This window comes from Peromyscus maniculatus, chromosome 16, assembly GCF_049852395.1.
Source record: "Peromyscus maniculatus bairdii isolate BWxNUB_F1_BW_parent chromosome 16, HU_Pman_BW_mat_3.1, whole genome shotgun sequence".
NCBI lineage: Eukaryota > Metazoa > Chordata > Mammalia > Rodentia > Cricetidae > Peromyscus > Peromyscus maniculatus.
Genome location: NC_134867.1, coordinates 32,857,874 through 32,885,053, shown reverse-complemented (window position 1 = coordinate 32,885,053; position 27,180 = coordinate 32,857,874). Strand labels below are relative to the sequence as shown.

Genomic DNA, 27,180 nt, shown 5'->3' with positions numbered 1-27,180 from the left:
CCTCAAATTTGGTTTTAATGCTATCAAGTGGATGCGTAAGAACAGAAAATCAAAAAGAATGAAGTGAAGGGTTCAGTATGTTCAACAGAAGACTGGATTCATCGGGATGATAAAGATATTATGAGAAAAACATGTCACCAGAAAATACACATACAGAAGATACCTCAAAGTAAAAGAAAAGGAGGAATATAGTATAATATACTACAAACACCATTATCTACCTAATGTGAAATTGGCATGTCAGTAAAAATAGAGAAAAATTATATTAGAGAAAATAATCTCTGGGAATTTCCCCAAACCAATGGGAACTATTAACCCACACAATCCAGAAGTTTTTGAATTCTATGATATTTAAAAAAATTATAATTAAAAAATTTTATAATTAAAAGAATTATAAAATAAAAAGTATCCTGGGCAATTGAGCAAGTTGGCTCATGACTGGAGGCATTTACAAGCCCAGTCGCCTGGGTTCCACCTTTGGAACCTGCGTAAAGGGAGAAGGAAAGAAGTGACTCCACCAGGTTGTCCTCTGACCTCTGCTCATTGATTGGTGGGCTCATGTACATCTGAACACATCCCATGCATGCACACATACAAGGATAATTAATAAATACATTTTAAAAATCACTCCCAGACACATAAAAAGGGACTACTGAATACTGCAGACAATGAGTTAATAATAAAACATAACAAACAAGAGTGTTTCAAAGGGCGGCAACAGTAAGAGCTGTTTCTGAAGTTAGAGCAGAAATCATGAAAACCAGGTGATGATACTCTGGCATTTTTAGGAGCTAGAAAAAATAACTTCCTACCAAAATTCTATAGTCAACAGAAAAATAAGCATCAAAAATAAACACATCACAGACAAAGGAAATCACAGAATATTCTTGCCAATATGCCTTCATTAGTAAAAGGAAAAAAATTGGGAAGCAGGAGATATGACCCAGCAGACAAAGTATTTGTGATGCAAGAATGAGGACCTGAGTTCAGATCCCCAGCATTCATGTGAGGAAGCTGAGCATAGTGATACAAGCCTCTATCCCAGTTGGAGGGAGGCAGAGACATAAGACTACTAGGGCTACAAAGGATACTTTGTTGGATTAAAAATTGGAAAACATTTAATTTTCCCAAAGAAGGAAAGTGCTGAGTAAAATATGAGTCTGAGATAACATAAACAAAATAGAGGTGAGACTTTAGTTATTTGAATCCAAGTATCAGCAGTAACATTCAGTATAAATGAAATGTATGTCCAATTTAGGGAAGAATTTTCAGAATCATTTAATTCTGAATCAAATCAAATGTATGATGTTGATAGAATATACATCTGTAACACACAAAGATGTCAAAGAGAATTTATACAACACAAGCATTTATGGAAAAGCAGCTGGAGACTGCTGCCACAGGAAATTCACAGAAGTATTGTTAGCAGTACTGCTACAATGTGCTTATAAAGTTCCAATCTCAGCCAGTATGTCTCCATTAGGATCTTCATATAGAAACAAAAACATACATAGTTCACTGATGTATATGTAATACTGCACCAACAACAGCCGAATCTGCATTCTTGATGCAAAATTGCAATGACATTAGCTGAACAAAACAAATTTCAAAAGAGCCGTGCCTCTAACAATCAAAAATATAATGACCACAATGGAACTGAGTGAGAAAAAATTCAAAAGAGAGAAAACATTCTATAATTTAGACACAAAGCACTTTTTTTAAAAAAAAGTTGCTGACATAGAAAAGTTACAATGGAAACTTTAAAGTGTTTTAAAATAAATGATAACAAAAAATTCAGTGTCAAAATTAAAAGATAGCAAAAGCTGTGGAGAGGTAAATATGTTGTCTTATATAAATATTCTAAGAAAGAAGAAAGTATTAGTAATGTATTTATCCACTTCAAGAAGGTAGGAAAAATAATACAAATAAAATCCAAATTAACTAACAGAAAGCAAAAATTGGGTCACATAAAGGCAGAATTCAGTGCAATATAATGATTCAATAAGACATTAAAATCAACCAAGCTAACATTTATTTGAAAAGATTGACAAAATAATAAATATTAGCAAAGCTTTCCAGAAAAGAATCATGGTGTTATACATATGGTAATAGACAGGGAAATGACTATAAATCTTTTATACATTAAAAAAATAAAAAATATATAATTCTCTATTATAAGCCAATATATTTGTATTTGCAGATGGAATAGATAAATGTTTCAAAAACCCTAACTTACTAATCTTACACAGAAATGAAAATTCTGAAGAAGTATTAATTACAGATTTCTATTCTCTGAATTAAAAGTCTCCCACAGAGAAGACTGCATGGTCAAATGGCCTCAACTGATGAAGAGACCTGAGCAGATTAGTGGTTGTTTGGCAAGAAAAGGGGTGTGTTTGTTTAAATGAGATGTCCCTCTTATTTTAGGAAATTTGAATACTTGAACTCCAGTTAGGAGACCTGTTTGGGATGACTTAGCAGGTGTGCTCTCACTAGAAGTGTGTAGAAGAAGTTTGGAAAAACCCCACTGGGGATGAACCTTGGGGTCTTGAAAACCACAGGCACTCCTAGTTGTGGGCTGGGCTTCCAATTTGTGGTTCAAGATGTGAGCTCCCAGCTGCTGCTCCAGCTGTCAATTTCTCCCCGCCACCAGGAATGTAGAAGGCTTTGAGCTTTGACCTAAAAGCACTGTTGAATGCTATAGCTGTGAGTGGAGCTATGATGCCATCCTGTAGGAGCTTGGAAGACAATAATGCTGAAAATTATGTTGGCTATGGAAACCTGGATCAAGAAGTTTCAAAAATGAACAATGTTCGCAAGTAGACTAGAGACCGTTTGTTCTTGGGATATTTTGACTGGAATGTGCTTTCTGTCCTTGTCTTAAGAACTTGCCTAAGTCTAAATTTAAAGCAATGGATTAATTTCTTTGGTAGAGGAGATTTCAAAAAAGCCAATATTGACTGTGTCATGGGGTTGTTAGTTATACCTTTTATGCAGGTCTGCAACAAAAGAAATACAAAATACACAGTTTGGAGAGGAAAAGGAAACCGGTACTCATGATGTAATTGTCAAGGCCTGTCTTGGAAGAGAGGCTATAATATTTAAGAAAATGCGTATCATTAGAAAGGGCTAAATCTGCATTGAGATAATGGGAGTGGTGCCTTTAGGTCAAGACTCCTTCTACCAAAGCTCCTAACTTGTGAAAGAAAAGTCCTGACAAATTTTCTGACCTTAGAATGACACCACCCACAAAAGCTCCTGCAAATATCATTCAGTGGACAAGAGTCTATCCAAGGCTGGTGGCTGAACTTGGCAGTTCACTCTCTGTGGACTCTCTTGACCTTTTGTTTGTGGTTCTAGATGTGAGTCAGCAAGTGCTGCTCCAGTCACTTGACCCTTCAGATCCACCATCAAGGGCTCTAACCCTCTGGAACTGTAAGCCCACAACTGACTTTTTCCTATAAGTTGTCTTGGCCACAGTGTCTTTTCACATCAATAGAAAAGCAACTACTTAAGAAGGTAAGGAGTAAGAAAGAGCAGGAGAGACAATTTAGTTTGCATAGTATCTCGATCTACATGATGGCTATTTGGATAGGTATGGATAGCAAATACTCAACAATTTTCACTACATTTTCAACATTTCTGAGTTTGTGATGGCAAAAATATTGTATGTTTTTATTCATAATTATACATATGTATATAAACATATATATATATGAAATAAGTTTTATTAAAAAGCATGTGTTCCCAAGTAAATAAAACCTCAAAAATCAATTATATATGGTTATGAGACAAAACAGAAAGTGGCAAAAAATGTTTGAATTAATAAAGGAATAGAAAAGTATACATGTAAATGATAACAAAATAAGGCGTAGTAAAATCATGTCTATAAAGTTTATATAAAGGACGTGGCAGTGATTAACAAGGTTACTGCTTGATTAAAACCAAATAATCTGGAGGCTGTAACAACATAATAATACAAAGAAATACAAAAGTACTTCAGTGACAAAGCAATGTTTTTCAGGTCCTATCTATGTAAATTTTAGTTAAAATACAAAGAATAAAATATTTTGCATATGACATAAAATGTACGGTATCATTTAAACATCTCAGTAATTAAGCTGTTTCTGAATTTACTCTAATTTTAGTTTAGCTTCCCATTATTATACCCATCACAAGTAGCCCACTCACTCTCCGCTCAACACATGTTCACTACTGAAGGCCAGGAAGTGTTATTTGCTGAATAGCAAGTAAATTTGCAGCATGTATGCGAGGCAGTTTCCTACATATCATTAGTTCTTCGTTATACTAATCCTCTGAATAAGGCAGTGGCACTGCCACATTCCACATGTGACCCAACTGAGGAGCACAAAAAGAGAGATTCTAGTGAAGGTCAAAGAACTAACCAAGATGTAATAAGTAGGAGGATAGGTCTCCTAATGTTGTCCCTAGCCTTATTATGGTCTTCCTTGGATTTTTTACATCTTTACAGTCAGGGTAACATAAAATCATGTCCCCTCTACAAATTAAAACACATATATTCCAGCTTATAACTGAAACATATAGCTGTATTTATGAAAGTAAATCATGTCTACCTATAAATAGGCATTGTAATTATATTCAATATATGAATAATGGCATAAATTTGCAAGTCCAAGACTTGTGTGCATAAGTATAGTAAGATATAATAAGGAGAAACATAAATTCTAAGAATAAAATGAGGAAACATAAAAGATTCCAGTCAAACGATGAAATAAAGATGTTTCTTGTGTAGAAGCCATCAGGCAGCTGTGAAAATCATCCTCATTTGGTCTATTTTGGGATGTCTTATTCAGGCTTCCCATCACAAAGTTGGTATGATTTTAAAATGTTAACAGATCTTTTCCAACAGCCTTTTTAAAAGCAATTTGTTTCCCTATGTTCTATTGTTCCTACTTTTTATGAACTAATCTAATTTAACCAGTGACTCCAAGAAGCATTTTCCCAATAGTCAGTTAGCTTTGCCGCAATGGTACATATATCTCCCAATAGTGTTCCATGATAGCACTAGACTTGAGTCTAGCTGTGTTACTAATTCAATAAACAAGAAAGTATGTTGACACTGTTTAAATAACATAACAGCAACATTGTGTCAGTCTTTCCTGTCCCTACCCTTACATCTCATCTTTTACCACTTAGAAAAACAAATGGCATGCCATAACAAAACAAAGACAAATAAACAAGTAAATATAGCCTGTGGTTCCCAACTTGGTTACAAAAGACAGTTACAATAATTGGAGCCTTTCTCAAACAATGCTATAAATATGACAGAGACACACAGACAATGAAAAGGTGACAGACTTTTGGAGTATGTTTGGAAAGAGAATTGGTGAGAACATTTATCATATGCTTTCTGTGAACTGAATATTTGTGTCCTAACCCCAAGGTGAAGCCTTCAGGAAATGCCAGGCCCATGAGGACAGAGTCCTCATCAGTGGCCTCCGTAGAAAAGACTCCAGGGAATTTAAATGTTCTTTCTGACACATGAAGCTGCAATAGACAGATGATGTTTATTTCCATCTTCTCCAATTACTATTATCTATGCTTTATAGATTGTAGGGTAGAAATACTTCACATGTATCTCTATTTCATTTTATATTGTGTATACCATTATGTAAAGCAATGCTCTCGATTTCCTTTGGATAGTGATTGACATTGCATAATAATGTGAATTCACTGATTTTTTTTTTTTTAGTGGTTTTAACTATTTTGGTGATTCTTTAGGTTTTTCTGTATATAAGAACATGTAATTTGTAAACTGAGAAAATTCACATTCTTCTCTGATTTGGATGTTTTATTTATTTTTCTTCTCTAAAAACTCTGGCTAAGGTGTGTAGCACCATACTGAAGAAAAGTGGTACCAGTGGTACCACCTTTGTTTTGCTACTGGTCTTGGATGAAATTCCTTCAATTGTTCACTATCGAGTACAATGTTGTTAGTTATGGGTGTGTCTTATATGGAATTTAGTGTGTTGATATGCATGCCTTTGATAGCCAGTTGTTCTTTTTTTAGAGGATTTTAGCATAAAAGAAGGTTGGGTTTCGTCAAATGTATTTTCTATACCATTGAGACAATCATATGATTTTTATCCTTATTCTGTTAATATGCTATATTACATGGGTAGACTTGCATTTGTTGAGTTGTCCTTGTGTAACAAGGATAAATTCTATATGGTTGTGGTGAATGGTTATTTTCAAGTGATACTGCTTTAGGCTTGCTAATATTTTTTTTAATATTAGGTTCAACAATGATACTGATTGTAATTTTTCTAGTGTCTTAATCTAGCTTTAATATCAATCTATTCCTGTTCTCTTACAAAAGCATTTCAGAGTGTTAAAAAAGTTTCTGATTTTTAGGAAAAGTTTTGAGAAATATTGGCATCATTTCTTTAAATGTCTGATAGAGTTCAGCAATCCAACAGGTCCTGGGTTTTTCTACAAAGGGAGACTTTAAAAATATTTATGTACATTTGTGTATGTGTGTGTGTACATGTATACATCTGTATGCTTGTGTATGTGCATATACATGTATGTATGAAAGCACATGTGTAGAAATTAGAGGACAACTTCTAGGAGTCAGTTCCCTCCTTCCTTCATGTGAATCCTAGGGACTAAACTCAGGCCATCAGTTTGCATGAAAAGAACTGTTATCCACTGAGCCATCCTGCTGGTCCTTCTAGGGGACATGTATTAGTGGGTCAATTTCTGCAATCTTTTTTTTTTTGGTGGGGGGAGGCTGAGACAGGGTTTCTCTGTGAAACCTTGGCTGTCTTGAAACTTTCTCTGAAGACTCTGCCTCTTAAATTCTGGGATTAAAAATATGTGCCATCACTAATTCCCTTATTCCTTTGGACCATTTGGGTTTTCTATTTCTTTTTGACTTAGCCCTGGAAGGTTATCTTGTCTGAGAATCCATCCATGTCTCTTAGGCTTACAGTCTATTGGTATATAGATAATTGCTTTTCACAATAATCTTAAACCTGCTCAATATACATGTTATCTGTTACAATCTATTCTCCTTTATTTCTGATCTTGTTTGAGTCTTTTCTTTTTTCTATAATCTAGCTAGGCTCTGCCAACATTGTTAATATATCTTTTGAATTCTAGTTTTGTTGATCATTTCAGTTTCATTATTTCTGCTCTGATCTGTATTATTTTCTGACCTCTATTAACTCGGGGGTTAATCTGTTTGTTTATTCCTTGAGGAACAGTAGTAGGCTGATAGAGATTTTTGTTTCTTCTCAGTGTATTTGTCTATTCAGATCATTTTGAGAAATTCTTCTGCTTCATTCATTAAGTTTTGATATGGTATCTCTCCATGACCACTGCACAATTAGTTTTTCATTTTTTAAAATATCCTTTTCCACCTATTACTTGTTCAGGAGAGTTTTGCTTAATTTTTGAATATTGGTAAATTTCCCAAAATTTCTCTTTGAACCATGGGGATGCAGAATGTTATTAACAAATAATTTAACATCAAAAAATAATTAACTTTTAAAAACATTGATTTTAATGTTTCTTCCAGTATATATGTGTGTGGGGAGGGTGTATGTGCATGTGTACACTGCCCACTGAGGCCAGAAGCAGGTATCAAACTCCCTTAAACTAAAGTTATAAGCACTACTATTAAAGAATGTCTCAATCATATTAACAATCTAAGCTATAAGAAAAATTGTCTTTTATTCTGATCACATAGAATATAGTAATGTATACTTAAAATATAGTAATGTATACTTAAAAATACTAATTCCACCCTTTTCCAAAAATAACTTTCTTTAAAATAAAATAATGTTAACCTGTCTCATGAAATACAGCTCTATAATGTCAACAAATAAAATATTTAGATCACTAATATGCATCATATGATCTCCACAATTTTTAAGACAATCCTATTTAATCAATGCATTTCAGTGAGTGACAGATGAAGGTGAACTGATACCTACATGTGAGCATAAGTAACTCCATAGAATTCCTGGCTTGTTTAGAAAGAGTACTTTTCACACATGCTAACAAAGTCTACTAAAAATATCATTTCAACATCTACTAGGAGAGATGATCCAGCAGTTAATAGCACTGCTTATTCTTCCAAGGAACCTGGGTTTGAGTCCCAACATGTACATGATGGCTTACAACCTTTTATATCTCTAGTCTCAGGATTTCTAGTGCCCTCTTTCAGCCTCTGTGGAAGCCAGGCACCCATACATATAAAATAAGGTTTAAACTTTTTAAAAACAAACCAACAAAAATTTGTACTATAAAGCTGTTCCTCTGTGTTTTACTCTACCTACTGGTCAGCTATCTCCCTAAGCAAATCCAAGGACAGCAATAAAATAAGTGACCAGACTAATGTGCATCCCAATAAAGCTTATCTTCTCGGTTGCCTCTGGCTTCTGGCGAGTCCCCTTTTTGTTGTCCTTTGCAATGGACAACAGACACCCTTTTAGATAACCAGATACCTTCCAATGGGGCAAGAATTTCTTCTCTATTTGTGATTTCTTTTCCTGCTGAGGTTAGCAATTCTCTTTCTCTGTCTAGAGAGTTCCATGGGCATGGGCTAAAGCATATCAATTATCAGTGTATATGGTGATAGCCTTGTCTCCCCACCACCCCGACTCCAGCACAGTGTTTAAGCCAAAGCTAAAAGCTTAGATAGATCAGGAGCAGAGTGGGAGAATGGGGAGGGAGATACGGTGATGAATGAAGACCCTAGGGGAATAGGAAGAGAGTGCTAGAGAGGTCCTCAGAAATCCACAAAGATGCCTCCACTGTAGACTACTGGCAATGATTGAGAGAATGCCTGAGCTGACCTGCTCTGATGATAGGATGGCCAAACACCCTGCCTGTCATGATAGAACTCTTATCCAGTGTCTGATGGAAGCAGATGCAGAGATCCATGGCCAAGCCCCAGGTGGAGCTCTGGGAGCCCAATTGGTGAGAGAAAGGAGGGATTGTATGAGTGAGAGATATTGAGAGCATGATTGGAAAAAGCACAGGGACAAATAGCCAAACTAGTGGAAACACATGAACTGCAAACCAATGGCTGAGAAGCCCCCATGGAACTGGACCAGGTCCTCTGGATAAGTGGGACAGTTGATTAGCTTGAACTGTTTTTTATTATTATTATTATTATTATTATTATTATTATTATTATTATTATTATTTTACAACACCATTCAGTTCAACATAATAGCCACAGAATCCCCTGTTCTCCCCCTCTCGCCCACCCCTCCCCCCAGCCCACCCCCCATTCCCACCTCCTCCAGATCAAGGTCTCCCCCGAGGACCGGGGTTGACCTGGTAGACTCAGTCCAGGCAGGTCCATTCCCCCCTCCCAGACCGAGCCAAGTGTCCCTGCATAAGTCCCAGGATTCAAACAGCCAACTCATGCAACGAGCCCAGGACCTGGCACCAATGCACAGCTGCCTCCCAAACAGATCAAGCCAAGCCCCCAGGCAGTGGAGCTAGGACCTGTCCTTGGTACACGGGCTGGCTTTTTGGAGCCTGGGGCCTATGCTGGAAACTGCTCAGCCTTGGTGCAGGGAGGAGGGGACTGGACCTGCCTTGGCTGAGTCTACTAGACTGGGCTGACTCCCCAGGGGAGACCTTGCCTTGGAGGAGGTGGGAATGGAGGGTGGATTGGGGGAGGGCTGGGGGGTGGGGAGTGGGAGGAGGGAGGACAAGGAATCCCTGGCTGATATGTGAAATTAAGTTAATTATAAAATCATATATGTATATATATATAAGCTCAGCTTGTTGAGCTGAGGTTCCTCTGCTTAAACATTGTGTTCAGATAGTTTTATCTTGGGTCGCCATTAGTGCCCTTGCATACCTGGTCCCGTTTTTAGGAGAAACTGCTCTAAACTGAGAACAAGACCTTGCCTGGTGTTGCCCATGAGACATCAATGAAATCAGAAATCATGACATAGTCACATGACATCTTGAAATTGAATAAAAGAAAAATTAGGACATCCTGTGAATTTTTGAGTGTTCATTATCATCTTCTAACTTGCTTTACAATTTTGTTCATAATCCTGATGTTAGGCTTTGTTGTATACTTCAATGGAACAGTATAGTTTCTACTTGAATTTATGCTGATTCTACATCCTAATAATAGCCATGCTTGCCAGATGGAATTTAGTTGTTATGCTGCGATAATCATTATTCCATATTCTTGCCACAATGTAATATTTATTCTGCTAATCTCAGTGGCAAAGCACAGCATGATTAAATCATTTGCTCAAGATAGGCTGTGAGTAAATAGAACTGGGAAATGTTAACATCCCTTAGTAATAAATGTCTGAAAACAATCTGTTTATAAAATAAGGAGCTACTTTTTTCTGAATAAATTGTCTTATTTTTTTCTAGTGCTTGTCTCAGATGCTAAACCATTAAAGAATCTTCTAAGTGTAATTGATGATGATTTGATCAAGCCATGTTAATGACTGCTCCTTGTATTTAAAATAGTAATTTATTAAAAGCATTTTCAGAAGAGTCAAGAATATGTAAACAAAATCACTAGTACTTGCCAAGATTTGTATGTATATCTCAGAATTAGAAGAACTAAACCTCTCACTGAGTCAGTGAGAGTTGGTGATATTTGCCTATTCCTTACAACACCATTGCTTTGACTCTGATCTGACAATAGCTAGCATGATGCTGAGTAACTAGGTATCCTTTCGAGGTGTGTGGAAAAAGACAGTAGTTATGTCATGCTGGAAGCATCCAGTATGTGTTAGATAATGAGAGATCTTAATGGGCTGTCCTTGATAACACAGACATTAGTATTATTCTCCCAGTAGAAGCCAGAACAGTAAGTACTCACTCCTTGAACCTGAACTACATATAGAAATATATTTAAATTACAACTCTTATGAGCTCTATAGGCCTGGGTCTTCAGAGTCTTATTAGGATATTCTAACGTACTTGTAATTTTGCATTTGAACTCTTCAGGTGTGAACCACATCACTGCCTGGTGGAGGCTTTGTAAAGAAGGCCAATTCATTTTTCTAAGTTTCTGCCCTCTTCAACTATTAAATGGGAGCTTTGAACCTTGTGACCAATGACTTAAGTTATCCACACAAAGCCAAAGTCACTAGATGGTGCCGTTTATCTAAGGAGATATAAGATTAATAATTTGGAAAAACAAATGTCTCAGAGTTTAAACCCTCTAAAAACTATTAAATAGGAGTAATAGCACCAGCTGCCTCGAGGTGATGTTGTGAGAAGTGGGGGAGATAGTAAAGGATGCCCACATTTCTCTGGTTATCGCTGCATTAAAAGATGCTTTCCTGCATCTCTGTCCTGGAGCTGAATAGTACCAGAACACCTTCTAAATTTTGTTAATCCACAGACTGAGGCCACATGACAGTGTGAAACCCTTTATAGTATAAGGAATTCTATTATGAAACTTAGTTATAAAACATGCTTAATTTTTTACAACATTAATTAATTGACTAAACTAAAATCTTGGGTCATGTAGAAATGAGCACTTACCTTGTATATGAGTTTGCCTTCTCTTAAATGTCTATACTAAGCTAATTTTTAGGGATCGGAGAAAGTAAACACAAATATAAAATGGCTGTGTGCCACACTATCAGACCATTTGAGCCTATAGCCGCTGAGCCAATTCTACTTGATGAATTCAGAATCTGGAGTTAGGTTAACCTTATTATAAATATAACACATTCACTTGTTATGAAAACATAACTGTAGAAGATGCTTTAGAATATCAACTCAACTTAAGGTTATTATATGACATGGGAGGAAGCATAAACACAGAAAACACCACCTATTTCTGAAGATACCATGTGTCATGTGGAAATCAGTATGTGAAACACAGTGAGGAATACATACCTGCCTTCAGTGAAAAAACATTGCTTTCAGATAAACTCTGACTTGCTAAATTAATGATGGATTAGTTGACTATAGAGGATTAAGTTAAAACCCGTGATTGCACCATATGGCTATAAACTAAGAGGCAAAATGATGCTCCATTTGATAACAAATAACTGATATTGTTGTCCAGCTCAAAGGAAAGTTTAAGTAATCTGTGCACATGATATTAATAATTGACTTTCTTGATCCATGTGCAATAAAAAAATAAGTAGAGAATAAATGAGAACAATAAACCTCCACTCTCTATTGATTCCCTATCACCAGTAATGACCTGAGTCAATGGACTGCAGTCTCTCTCTTGATTGGAAAGGCTGATTTTTAATGATCACATGGCTGCTGAGATCAATAAAAGACCAAGTTGTCTATACTCAGAAAAAAAAGTCCCTTTTGAGGGAAAGATCCTTTGGAAATTCATCTACAGGTCAACTAATCTAAAGAATGTCAGGATGGCATTTGTACTCCATGGCCAGACAGAACTAAGAACTAACTCAAGACTAACACTATTCTAATGGGTAGAGATAAACCCAGGTGAGCTGATTATTCAGCTTCAGCATTGGGATCCTGCTCTAATCCAGTTGCCTAGGTGCCAAGGAGTCCCTGGAGGGATAAAGGAGAATCTACTGGGAGACCTGCTAGTTTGCTCACTCCCTGAGCAGCCGTGTATAAGCTTTGGAATACGTGCAGCCTTCATGAAGAAGGGCCAAGATCCTAGAGAAGGGATGCTTAATTCTTGGGTCTAGTGTCAGTCTATGCTGCTAGTGGTTACTTATCAAACCATAGTATCCTATGACAGCCATGGCCTCACGGTGAAGTCTATGTCATTAAGCATCTTCACCATATCCTTGTATTCTTACTAGTCTATCTCCACATTGCACAGGAGGTGCAGCTAGATGATTTTTCTATGATGTTGCAAGAAAATGAAAGAAAAACAAGCTAAATCATAATCCATCTAAGTTCAAACTTTCTTGTCTTAACCTCTAGTCAACGGCACTATCTTACTATGTATTGGGAGAAAATTATGGGGGACATCTTTTCAAATTCCATCCTAAATCCCTCCAGGAGACTAAATGATTTTGGAATGAGGATGAGTATTGGTTATTAAACTCAGCTTGAATTGAATATCATGAAGAAAATACAAACTCTGACCTCCAACATAAATTTTATACATCTACAAGACTTAGTACCTTGTTTAGTCATCCATGTTTAATTTGCAAATCAACTGTTATAGCTTGTGCAACTCTCAGTAATCAAAAACAATTTACTCAAGACCTTGCTACCCAAGAGCCTTAGAAGTGTGCACACTATCAGCAGAGTGGTAGCAAAGTTTTGATTTGTAAGTTTTAAACTTTGCTATTGTATTTTCTTCACATAAAATTTTGTGGAGCCATATTTTTATCACCACTCCCAACCTTTTAAGAGACACTCAGCCTCTAATCATGTCTAAACTATCCACATGGATCCATTTGAGTTGTGCTTTAGAAATAAGGGCCAAAGATCAATAAATGACTACATGAGAAATGGGCAGGGCCCTTTGTTACAATATCGAGAAAATAATAGTGATAAGAAAGCATATCCCTTCATCTAAAAATTGCTAACTAAACAAGTCACAGATGCAAGGTATAATTTCAAAAGTGGAAAATGACAAGAAGTGCCCTACCTGCTGTAAATCCAGAGTAATGGTCACGTAATGGTACTCAACTCCGTTCTTGATACTGGGGCTCTGCCACCACGTGTTCTTGCCATCAATAGCATTCGTAATCGGATGTCTCTCTGTATGTTGGCAGCGGAGAAGGAAAATATCAGATAAGGAGTTTATAGCTATTTCATCAAGGAAAAGTAAAACAAAGATGAAGAGGTAGAACAGGCCTGCATATAACGGGCATTAAAAAAAAAAGCAGTTTCTGTTTCCAAAGCATCTCTGTGGTTTCATAGTTCTACACAACATGCAGGAAATGCTGACATATCTCAGCTACAGAAGAAGGTACCAAACATTGACCACCAGCTACAATGGAAAGCCTTAAAGATACTTCTAGAAACAAAGTGCAAAGAAATAGTACAGAAATCCTACTAGTGTGCTGATAAAGAAAACCTCTCCTGTAGGAAAGATGCTTGAATATTGCTGGTTCGTACACATTCCTTAGTGCTGAGATGTGGACAATCCAGTATGTATGTGGCTTTAATATAAAATAATACATTTTTCTGCCCATGAGATTTTTTTTGTAACAAGTCTTTAACTTGTTCCCTTCCTACCATGATTGAGAACTATACTGAGAGATTCTCCAAACTCCCTATCCAACATTTACTTGGTCATGTATCACTAATTCCAGAGGAGGAATCTAATCAACATTGGCAAGCCAGGAGACTGGCACATGAAACTCAATGTACCAACCAAACACAGGCTTTCCCTCCCAAACCCAATCCAGACAGCTTTGCAGGAAACCTTTTGTGGGACTCAAAGGGAGACTGGAGACAAGGAAGGAGAGTGAGCCACTCCTCCAATCAAGATATCTTTCACTACAGTTCTCTTCTTTCTCCTAAGCCAAGAGCTCTGAAATTCTCGTGTCTTTGAATTCATCTCACAGATCTCACAGAACAGAAATATCCCCACATCTCACAGCCCTGCTACATTTCTGGCTGTGCTGGAACCTTTTCTCATATTTCACAAGTTCTAGATCTTTTCTCTAAATATGCACAGAGCACATCTGGCTGAGGATGACAAGACCATTGGTGTCCCTGTTTCTGTTCTCAGGGCCGTGGTAAAGATGTCTCAGCCCCTCAGACCTCACGTGGAAACTACCACATCTGCCCTCTGCAATGCCCACTAAGTGTTGGTGAGATTCTCTGCTACCCTGTGACCCTGCTGTTCATGTTGATATAAGCGTGCTCTGCCGTATCAGTCTTAGGGGCTTGGACAAAATGAATTGTCTCAGAAAATATTCAGAGGTATATTGTGTGGTGGCTGATTTTGATTCACAATCTAACTGGATCTGGAATCAACTAACAGACAAGCTATTGACACACTTGTTCAGAAACTTGGATGCACCTTCCAGTGGCAGCCCAGACAAAAGGAGGTCCAAGAGAAAAACTTTATGCATGATATCTGTATATCTGACTACTATTTTATCTACTCTGTTGCTGCTTCTGGTGCTATTCTTGGCTCATAATAGAATCTGGATTTTTTCAGGCTTCCAACATGCACTGAAGGTCAGTGGCTCTGCAAGAAACCTCCAGGAACTCAATACCAGGTTAGGACTGTTGAGGCACATAGTTTTTAGAACCAAGCTACTTGGTTCTTAGCTTCTTCCATATGAAGATAGCCATTGTTGGTCTATCTGGACCATATTGTGCAAGCCAGGATAAGAAATGCCCCTTTAATATACATTCCCTGACCAGTGCTGTTCTAGAGAACCCTGACACCATCCTTATTTTGAATACCCCTAATGATTAAGCAAATTTTGTCACTATGAGGATCAATCCTACCCTCTTAGTTTGCCAGCATAATATAGGAGCCGGGACATGTATTCTGTCTAATGATAAAGGTAAAGGCCACAAGACTTGGGGTACAAAGAGTAGGCATATTTGATGCCAGTTATTTCTTGACTGCACTGTATAGTACTTGACCGACCATGGACAAATTACTTAAATTCCATTTTATCTCTAAAAGAGGGATGGCAAAACTCCACTCACAGCAGCATTTTCCAGATCCTCAACTTCCAGGAGAAAAGTAAAATCAGATAGAAAAAAAAAATAATATGTGTGCAAAAGATTTGAGAAGTTAATATAAAAATTCTACCTCCAGAATTCTATAAGTAATAGTAATCTTGAGTCTCATTTACCATCATCCAATGTACCATGAATTCAAAATTCATTCATAAGTGAATGAACATTTAGAAACCTACAATTACTTTTAAAAATCAATATCAAATTAAGGAAAATTAAGTCAAATATATCCTTTTTACTTTCATGAAGACTATGGAACACTGCATTCATTGTTCTTATTATCACTGATCAGTGAAAATATTTGAGTGGGATCCCTTTCTTCAGAGGGTTGCCCATTCATGCTACTACTATGAGGAACATATTTGTGTAGTACTGAAATAAATTATGAGCCTGTTAATAATATGCATTGTTATGAGTCTCACAAATTACAGTTAATAAAACTTGAAGATAAAAAACAACCAAACTATGGTCTTCATGTGTAAGAGTCTAATAGTAATATAAAAATTATTTTTTAAAAAAATAATATAACTGAGTCAGTAAAGTGCTCATTTTGTGTACATGACAGTCTCCTGGCAGAGGAGTGCTGGATTCGTATTATCTCAGTACTATGGGAAAAATTATCCCCACATCTCAGAGCCCTGTTACATTTTAGACTATGTTGGATCTTTTTTCCAGGAGAATAGTTAGGGTTCACTGGCCAGCAAACATAGCTTATTAGGCAAGTTCCAGGCAAATTACAGGCCCGTCAAAATCAAAAGTGGAGAGTGCCCAAGGACCAACACCCACAGTTATCCTCTGTTCTTTTCACATGAAACAGGACACACACACAGAGTCCATATCTTTGTACTCACATACATGAACACAGGCCTGCATACATTCATGAAAGAATGTTTATTAAATTTGCCATTTTCAGTCTGTGAATGTTATGATGTTAATTTTGCTTGTTTAGTCTTCTACATAATCTTCAACTAAAAACATAAACTTAAAGTTGGATATTCGTATTTTAACCCAAATATGATAATATAGGACAGAATGGTAATATAACATTGCCACTGGAATTTCAATACAAGTACAGTGCTCCATGGACTTTGTATCAAGTCTTATCATATCAATAGCTCATTGCAATAAGGCATCCTGTCTCAATAATCAAAAGAAAATTGATGAATATATTTAATAATTTGTGCCAGTTGAATTCTGTTGAAGTCAGGTATAATGTCACTTTATAAAAACAGGAAACAGCAGAAGCATAACTAAACATCAACGAATGTCTCTGATAGTGTGAGTGGATGCAGAAATCAGCACATTAAGAATCAGAGCAATACACGAAGTATGATTGGCAATGCCCTTACAGAAAAACAAATATAGAAAACATGGCCACAACATCTTCCTAATTCTTCTTCATATCATTGTTCTCATGTGTGGAAGCAAAGCATACGTGCAAACACATTTCCAAACAGAGTAAATAGGTTCTCAGTAATTTTCAAGATAAGTTGTTTAGATGGGAATTTTGATATCAGCTGCCTACAGTCAAATTGATATGAGAATCAGCCAGAAAATAGATTGGAATATGTATCAACAATTAACCATAATTCCCACTTTAATAATCATAATTAATTTGCAAATACTGAATAATTGTTGGCAGAGTACCCTTATTTAAAAAAGACAGAAACATAATATCCTCAAAAAAGATAAACTATACAAGTCAAAGAAAGAGCCAACTATATCTGAAAACTGGCTGGGGAATCATAAGATAATCTTCTCAAACTGTTTGTGTTTTAATTAAGAAACGCAAACTACTAACAGCCAGAAAGTTTGTTTCATTTTTTTTTTCTTTGCATGGTGATTAAATGCAGACCTTGTGGATTTACTATGGAAGGCCCCTGAATTTGTGGAAATTTATCATCTGTTACTACAACCTTTACTCAAGCACATTCACATAATTTATTGCCAAATTTTTATTCCTGTCATAGTTTATTCTTTCTGAGTTTCCAGTATCAAAATTGACTTTGAAATGTAATGAAGCTGCTCAGACTTAAAAGCAACACAAAGTAAATCCAGGCTGTGACAAGTTTAAGAGACTACAAGTGAGCAAACAGAGACCTGGAGCTCTCCTCCTATGCACCTCGTTTCACTGAAAGAATAATTTCTGGCTTTGGTGTGGAAAACGTGGTGTGTCTAGATCAAAATATGAGTCTCTTCCACAGAGATGCAAGAGACCCCCAAACACAGAACCTTAAAGCAGGCAGGGGACAGCATGGGTCAGTGACTCTGCTGGAAAAGGTTAAGTCATCTATTTCTCCAACCAGGAGTCTCCACCTAATCACTCTCCACCCCAAATTTTGCATTATTATTGCTGCTTCTAGGACATTACTCACTTCCATCTTTCTCTGTTGTATATTAAAATATTTACATATTTAAGTGTATTTGTATAGTTAGTATACTTAGATCATATTATACAGTAATTATAATTTCATATTTAATACTTTTTATATAAGCATAAACATAGTGATGTCAACACATCTATCTTTCTAATCCTCTCTTTCCCATCCCAGTCTAAGCACACAGCTACAGATTCTCACCACCCCGGGTCCTCCATTCACCTACTACCATGTCCAGGTTTCTAGGCTTTCATGTCTTAATGAAAAGTGAGGTGCCAGTCCCTGAATAGATGGCAATTTCTGTCCATCAGAACTCATCTTCATTCCCAGGGAACGTACAAGCTATTATCCATCCATTCATTTCGTTTTCTGGCGTTTTCTTCAGTTTATTTGCTGCCCTGTATTTCTCCTCTATCGTCTCTGCCTTCTCCCTTGGGGTCCATCCAGACATTTGCTACTTCTCTTTTTACCCCCCTCACTATCTACACCCCCAATCCTACCTCTTTACTCTCTATTTGGTGTCACATTCTCTTGATTGCCCACCTAGAAATCTTTTTATTTCATCACCTGCCTAGAGTATCCACAGTAATTTCCTTACCTAATAAAGCTTCACCAGGGCTCTGGCCCTGGTCCTTGGCTCTTAATATACCATACCATAGATAGAAAAACCCAAGATGTGTGCTATCACTGCCCACTCCTATGCATACACCAGAGTTACTAAAAGATAAGAATGTCTTTTCGTGGATGCCCTCTATAAAACAGTTCTTCAAATACTTTGGATATACAACATCAGTAATTTTAATCACAGAAGTGTCCATATATTCATATGTGTATCTATAATATCCAATTTAAAAAATCCCTAAATTTGATATAATGCCCTTTGGCTACTATTCTCTCTCTCTCTCTCTCTCTCTCTCTCTCTCTCTCTCTCTCTCTCTCTCTCTCTCTCTCTCTCTCTCATAGTCTCATTTTCTTGCTGAGATGAAAAAAGAATCCACAAATTGCAAAATCAGGTTTTCTTCCCTTTCTTTCCATTAAGAATAGCTCAATTGATCTATTCTCCTTCGTACTAAAACATGGTAAAAGAGCATTTGTCCAAACCCATACAGACTGTACATCACTAAAAGTGAGACCCAATGTAAATTGTGAGGGTTGGATGATAATGTGTCAATATAGGTTCAACAGTGTAGATTAGCACTCTAGAGAGCGGGGATAATGAAGACCAAAATTCTGTTGAGAAGGCCACACACATGCTGGGGAAGGGGATATTTGGGAAATCTTGGTACTTTATTCTTTATTTTACTGGCAACCTAAAACTGTACTTAATAATATAGTGTGTGAATAAAATTGACCAAATTTTAAAATTGTCTAACTCTGAAATTGTTTCCACCATAACTTTATTTTCTATTATTTACTCTATTAGTCTCTTTTCTAGGCAATCAATATAGATGCGCACACTGCTTTCTAAAACACATCTCTAAGCCAGTCTTCATCTCTAAAATTATTTTGAATCACTTCCCCTTATCATACAAATTCATTTACAAGTTAAAGCAGATTACACACAGTCCCCTCAATATGCCATGTTGCATCATATCCTCTAGGGGTGTGTGTGTGTGTGTGTGTGTGTGTGTGTGTGTGTGACTTACTTTGATAATCTACTTATTCTTCCTAACTCGTGCTGCCTCTGTCCAGGCATGACTCTCTCCCTGAGCTTAGGTCTTCTTGCCAAGTTCTTAGTGCCTGATATTCTTGTACTCTTATCCTTTCCTGATTTTCTCATAATGTCTCTAAATCAAAGAATATAACTTTATGTTCTTGTATTGATCATAGTATATATTCTTAATCTGTGGAATAAGTATATGGTTCACAGAGGCCGACAAGAGAGCTTGGCATTCACCTCTTATTGGTCATTCCCCCATTTGTTTGTAGGAACATTTCCAGGCTCCACATATGTCTGGACTCCACCCTCTGGAAATTTCAGTTCTTGTCATTCTTAACTATTTGCACATCTTTTTACAAGGAAGGTTTTCTGAATTCTTCCCTTCCTCACCTTGCTCTTCTCATCCCCTCTTCACTTATTAACCTCCTTAGTTCATACTTGGCCTACGCTGCCAGCTTCACCATGGTTTCCTCAGGCAAGCCTTCTCTTACACTCAGACTGAACTTATGGCCTCTTTTTTCACTTCAGGTCCTGTGTTCATTAACCCTTGACTCACTAGTTGAAGGCAGGACAATACTTTTTTCCCCTTGAATCTCAAGAACAGTACCTCAAAAATAGGTAAACCATGAACAGCCAAATTCCATGAGAATCACCACATCCCTGGAGAGCATTCTGGGGCCAGTGATCCTAGTAATGGACACAGAACTTCAACAGGTGAATTCCCCTCTATTATTGAACTTGGTGTCTGTATAGAACACTGGTGCTAAAATATGTTTCTAGAATGACTAAGAGGGACCACAGAAAGCTCAACAAAAAATTCTGGAATTCTTAGACTCACAAGTCCCTTGAACTTAATGCACCTTGGCCTCAATGTCTATTTATCATCCATTCCATTTAGTGCCATACAAATACATATATAATACATACGATGTGGATGGCTGCTGTTTTGATTGCAGATTCGACACTGAGGGTTCCTCACAGGCTGCCCAGGGACATGCTCCACCAACTTGCAGTACATTTCAGGTCCCTTTTCCCCACATGTAGCATTGGTTGTGATGAGTGCATTAGAAGCAAGGTTCAGGACAGCAGGAAATAAACCTGAAAAAAGAGAGACAAATGAAGATATGTCACACAAATTTCTTGCTATGTTTAAAGTAAAACTAAGTTAAGATATCATTCAGGGAATTAAATCAATCAAAAAATCAAATAATTAGTGACTAAACACCTGACTTAAGTCAATGCACTGCATCAAAAGTACATTAGTAAGAGACTATTTCTTTTACTTTCTGGGTCTTAAGATGTTTTTTTAACATTTAGCCTCTAAAAATTTAATTTAAATAGCCATGTCTCAAGAAGACATTTAAAAATAGCCTTTATGTATTTGTTATGATGGTATTATTTATCTGAGTATACTGTATTCCATCTTGGCTAGCTAATACCCAGTATTAAGCTATAATCATATGTAGTTTCTACACTACTATATACCTATGTTTCTCGTGGTACTTTTACACCCCAATTATCACTTAGTGTAAATTACTACTACAACATATGCATATGCAGACTGGAAAAAAATACAGTGCTAAAAGTTCTTAGAGAACTATTTATTTCTGGTTTCTGTGCTACCACAACTTTATCATAGCCATAGTAATTAATGATCTTAGGCCAGATATTTCTGCTTTGGGTCTAACAGAAGGATTTGACTTATTCAGGGCCATCTCAGTGCAAACTTGGAGAGGCCTCTTGTTCCAGCTCAGAACCCAGTGGAGGCTTTTTACTTCTTCCTAGGTAATGCCAATTCTGCTACATGCATGTCTATAACTTGCATTCTATGAGCCTCCTTTCAATGACAGTGGCATGAAGTCAGTCACCAAAAGCCCTTCTTTCACTGAAACCTCATCATAAAGAAGACATACTTGAGATGACAAATAAGTAGACTTGATTTGTACATGGAACATTCTAGCCACTCAGACTGTCTCTGCTCTGTACCTGGACCAGGGATGTCTCTATCATTTCAACTTCAGACAGAAAGATCTTCTTATCTGCATTCTATGCATGGTGTTTGGCTGAGATCCTTGGACTCATTAGTTCATAGATGCTTTCTGCTTTAAATTCAAGCATTAACACATGGTGAAGACAGAGTCGGAACTCACCCTATCTACAAGATGGAGAGACGACATACATGTTGGCTCATAAATATCAGCCGGCACCAGCTGCCTTTGTTGCTAGCAGCCTTCTCTGTTAGTGCATATCCACAACATGGCTGACACTATTCCATCCATGTCTGCCATCACTCTAGTGCTTTTCATCTTCGTGGACTAATTTGTGCCACAAAACAGCCATGTGATCTGCGTGCTACTTGACCTCTACTTTATCAAGCTGCTAAGCAACTTGCCTGGGAGACAGATGGCAAACAGCAGGGCTGTGATTCACAACCAAGACATCTGACCCCAGAGTCTAGTCTCTTAACACTGCCACGGTGTGATACGGAACATATGTTTTGTATTCATTTGTAGCCTTAGTTGACCTTAGAATTGCACTGAAAGAATTTTTTTAAAAAGGAAAACCAGAAAGAGTATTTAAAATATTGGATTGAATTCATATGTGTTTGTGTTTGATTACTGAATTTTCTTTTGGACCAGAAGAATAAGAGAAAACATAAAACATATTTTAAATATTGTGATCTTTATTGTAATTGGTTTTAAAACTTTAGAAGTAGAAAAAGTGATACCTCAGCTGTCACAAATCCCTCCCAAATTGATATATATATATATATATATATATATATATATATATATATATATATGGCTACACACACACATATATATACACATTGCTACATTTATATATATATATATATATATATATATATATATATTTTAACCATCCTTACAGCTTCTGTTTCCACACTCTCCAGTCTCTAAATGCCCCTGACTCCCCTCCTCCAATGAACCTCCCTCCTTAGCATTCTTGTTTTAAGCTTGTTTTCAGCTAACCGTTATTTGAAATTTATACCTTTCCCTCATTTTCTAGCATTTTAACATTTACTTCTGTTACTTAATCCCATTCACTAGCTCAACCATTCTTTCTATTGACTTTGCTCACCTCTACATCTTCTGGCCTTCCCACAACGAACCAATCTATTCATGCATTGTGGTCAGCTTATCTGATTACTGTTCAGAGAAATACTAGCCAGTCACAAGAATATCATCTTTACATCACAAAAAAATACAGAGTGTTTTGTAAAAAGAAAATGATACAACAGGCACGTACTATATTTTTCATTTTATCTTCCCTACATAACAAATAAATGTTATTGGAAATAGTCTCACCACTTTGTGAAGTTATGAAATTGCAAATTTAAAATAATTAGTCTCCAGAGAACTACTTCTGTATCTTAGGCATTTTGTTATCTTGTTTCGTAAATTATATATGATGAAATAAATGAGGTTCATCTAGATGTTTTTTTCCTCAGTTGTTCTGCACCATTTTATGTTACTGTGAAATTATTCTTTCATCAAAGGTATTTTGAGCATGCACTAAACCATATATCCAGAAAGTTGAGAAATACTAAGATGAACTTCATGAGGAAGGGAACTTTAAATGAGCTCTTTGGAGAAACTAAAACTTATTTTCTAGAAAAACACAAGAAAGAAATGAGTAAGAGTGCTAGCCAGAGGAAATGGTGTCCGAGTTGAACTCTCTGGACAATCTATGGTCACGCTGAAACTGTCAGAGTATCTGAACCTGCCTTTGACCCATCACATAAGAGAATGTAATTGGATAGGTATGTGACATGGATATAGATGCATATAGCACACATAAAAAACACCTAGTGGTTCATCAGCGCTGACCATTGTATGTTTGTCATTACTGGCCATTCATTTTCCTTACTTATTCTCTCTTCTTCAAATATTTAATTTAAAGTATAAAAATAAAATGTGAGAAGAAAAACACTTGCTTGGTTTTCTGTTTGGAGAAGAGCTATATCTTTCTTTCTGGCTAGGTAGGTAAGCTCTGTCTAATGCCTTCCAGGAAAACCAGTTTATGTATACAAAAGCTACCTTCAGCCTGCTGTAGATAAGTAGGTATTATGAATATGGTTCCATCATTTTTCTCTCTTCTTTAACTGATAACTAGTCCTGAACTTCCTATGATATTGGTTTTGTCTTGCTAATATTGGCAAACCTTTTGTATTCTGAAGTGGTGCAGCCCTGTAGGATTTAATTTGAGAAGACCAGACCTGTGCTATCTAAGGACAAAGCAATCATGAAAGAAGGATCAAAAAGAGAGATGCAGGATCACACTATTTAGTAGTTATTCTATGTTTATAATATAGAAAACTGGATTCCATGCCATTCTTTTCTACAGGAGTATATGGATCAAATAAATGAGAAAGATAGAGCCTTAAAAGGATTATAGATGCCTAAGCGATATTGATCAAGAAACCATGTTATGTTCTTCATGGTGTTTAATTCCCAATCATCCTACTGTGCAATTGCAGTTTAGAAAAGCAGTACAGTTCAAAGGAGATAAATAACACACAGTTAAAACTGATAATATAATTTGAACCTAGCTCTGAAAAGCTCAGAATGTTTGATGAAGAGTTAGACCTTGGTCCTCTGAAAATTTTATCAATTTATGTACTTCACAAAATAAATAACTTAGTCACCACTCCAATATTGCTTCATGGGGTTTTTATGCATTATATTAAAGATATTAATTAAATTTATATCTAGCATCTTTCACTTTTTTTCTGTTGATTTGCTTCTACTATATTTATTGATCATATACTCAAATTAACCTCTTCACAGTATAATAGCCTTGCTTCAAGGTCAAGGAGCAGCTGCTTTATCAAATTTTATTATTATTTTGCTGTTTGTTTTTTAAAAAGCAGTGAAGTGTATTGGTCTTGGAAAGTCCTCAATTAGTTGTTAATTACCAGTTCAAAGAATAGGTCGATATTTGAGCTTTTATTGAATCTTTGGCATGTCATATTCTGAATTACAATGCATTTTCATTATATGCTAAATCTATTAGGCTATTTTCATCATTCCCTCTCAAAAGCATCGGGATAATATCTATTGTCATTCTTAATATGGGTCACCTGCTAAGATTATATAACCATTAGGACTGTAGAAGAACTACAAATAGCTGATGAACATTTTAAGAATATTGACTTTCAGGTTCTCAATTCAATTTGAGATCCTGCAATTTTAATAACACAAAACGCAGTGGTTATTATCCACATAATCATGATTGACAGTTTTCTGAGTAGATTCGAAACTAAATAAAATTTAGTTGGATTTAAAGTTATAAGAAACAAAGTCTGATGTAAGCTAAATGAATATTTTTTCTTTATCTAATATGTATATGAGAAATTACAATATGCATACTGCTTAAAAAGGAATATATTTAGTTTTATATTGTATATACTTGGTAAGTATATACCTTGAAAAAAGTCTGGATCTAAATAAGGGAACAAAATAAAAAAATTTGCTCCCTTGTGGCAAATATTTGGAAAACTCACTGCAAGTTCATCGGTTTTGTTTGGCATATTTAAAGTGTTCGCTTGTTCATAATGTGGCATGTTCACACATATTGGCATGGTTTTCATGTCCTACACAGTCAGAGCTGCACACTTTGGCTTTCAATGGTGGTTGCATTTTTTAAATCTACTTAAGCTCCTTTCAAAGCAAAGCAAGTGTTGGTTCTGACTGGTCCAAAGCTATCTATGGAAGATAAAAGCGGTGGCTTCTCAAAATACTTGTCTGTCTGTGGTGGTATTGTGTTCCCCAAAATATTGTGTACTCTAATAAATTTATCTGGGGTCAGAGAATAGACAGCCACTAGATACAAAGGCTAGAAAATGGTGGCACTCACACCTTTAATCCTAGCATTCCAGAGATAGAAATCCCTCTGGATCTCTGTGAGTTCAAGGCCACACTGGAAATAGCCAAGCATGGTGACACATGCCTTTAATACCAGAAAGCCAGCCTTTAATTTAACCCAGGGAGTGGTGGTAGAAAGCAGAAAGATATATAAGGCGTGAGGACCAGAAACTAGAAGCATTTGGCTTGGTTAATCATTTGGCTGGTTAAGCATTCAGGCTTTTAAGCAGCAGTTCAGCTGAGAACCATTGGGATGAGGACACAGAAGCTTCCAGTCTGGGGAAACAGGACCAGCTGAGGAATTGGCAAGGTGAGATAGCTGTGACTTGTTCTGTCTCTCTGATCTACCAGCATGGACCCCAATAACTCGCCTCAGGTTTGATTTTATTAATAAGTACTTTTAAGATTCCTGCTACATCTGTCTACTGACATGAGAGCTGCTGTTGAATCAGAGGAACCTAGAATATTAAAGGCAGAGGAAGGGTGTATGCACCCAAGAAGGAAATGCCATATAATCATTTCACAACATCCATGGTTTCATTCCCTGGAAGAATCAAATTAAAGAGCAAAACCAAGGAGCCACAACTGCTCTCAAGTGATGAGGAAGATACTAGAACAGAGAGAATCACAGAAAAAGTGACTCCAAACCTGTTTCCAAACTCTGCCCAAAGGTTACATGCCAAGAACTCTACTCTAGCAGGGCTTGGAAGGTTACAGATTTGAGCTTGAAGTGTGAATATAGTTAGTTAACAACTACCAACAAGAAGCTGGGGGAGCATTCTTCACAAGAACACAACAGAATCCAGAGTTTCTACAAAATGTTTCACAAAATCCAATGCACATTTAAAAAGATCCCTAGACAAAGAAATAATAAAATCTAACTCAAATTTACAGAAAAAGGTCCTCAATAGAGATCACTGCTGAGATCAAACACATATTGGAATAAGCAAACAAACGTTTCAATGCAGTTTTCTAACTGTATTAACTGATATAGACTCACGGGCAGTGTTTGCAGTGACAAGAGATTTATGAATCTTTTTATCAAAGTTGAAATGACAACACATAATTCAATTATCTGGAATGTTTAAGTCAATTATATATAACATATTACATATTACATATAATTAATATGTCGTGGAAATAGATTTGAAAAAGGCAAAGACAGCAAAATATTAATTTTAGAATCTCAATTGTGGATAATATTGTGTTTAACATGTAAATTTTTTTTAAACTTTGCTTCATAGAGGAAAATTTTCATCACAAATTTTTGACAGGAAAAATCTATAGAAATGGGGCTATCTCAGTGGTTAAGAGCACATGCCACTCTTCTAGAGGACTGAATTTAGTTCCCAGCATTAATGTCAGGCAGCTCAAGCCCACCTATAACTATAGCACAAAGGGAGGATCTAATTCCCTCTTCTGGTCTCTGCACCCATGTGACACATACACACATACACTCACAGAATCCATTTTTAAGTCAGTAGGTGTAACCTAAATTTAAGATTCATCTTATGCTTTGGTTTCAATCAACTTGCAATATCAGCACAAGCAAAATTTAAATTAACATTTCTTAAATGTGCGAAAGGATGATCGGATGCTA

At 36.4% G+C, this 27,180-nt stretch overlaps 1 protein-coding gene across 1 annotated transcript in view; it reads right to left on the bottom strand.

Annotated features, from left to right (window-relative positions):
• Lama2 (laminin subunit alpha 2) overlaps positions 1 to 27,180 on the bottom strand; it is a 571,985-nt gene that overhangs the window by 415,137 nt on the left and 129,668 nt on the right. The window contains exons 2-3 of the mRNA XM_076552567.1: positions 20,620 to 20,790; positions 13,592 to 13,704 (exon numbers count right to left, since the gene is read on the bottom strand). Coding sequence (XP_076408682.1) covers positions 13,592 to 13,704; positions 20,620 to 20,790 — 284 coding nt within the window. The remainder of the gene's footprint in view (positions 1 to 13,591; positions 13,705 to 20,619; positions 20,791 to 27,180) is intronic.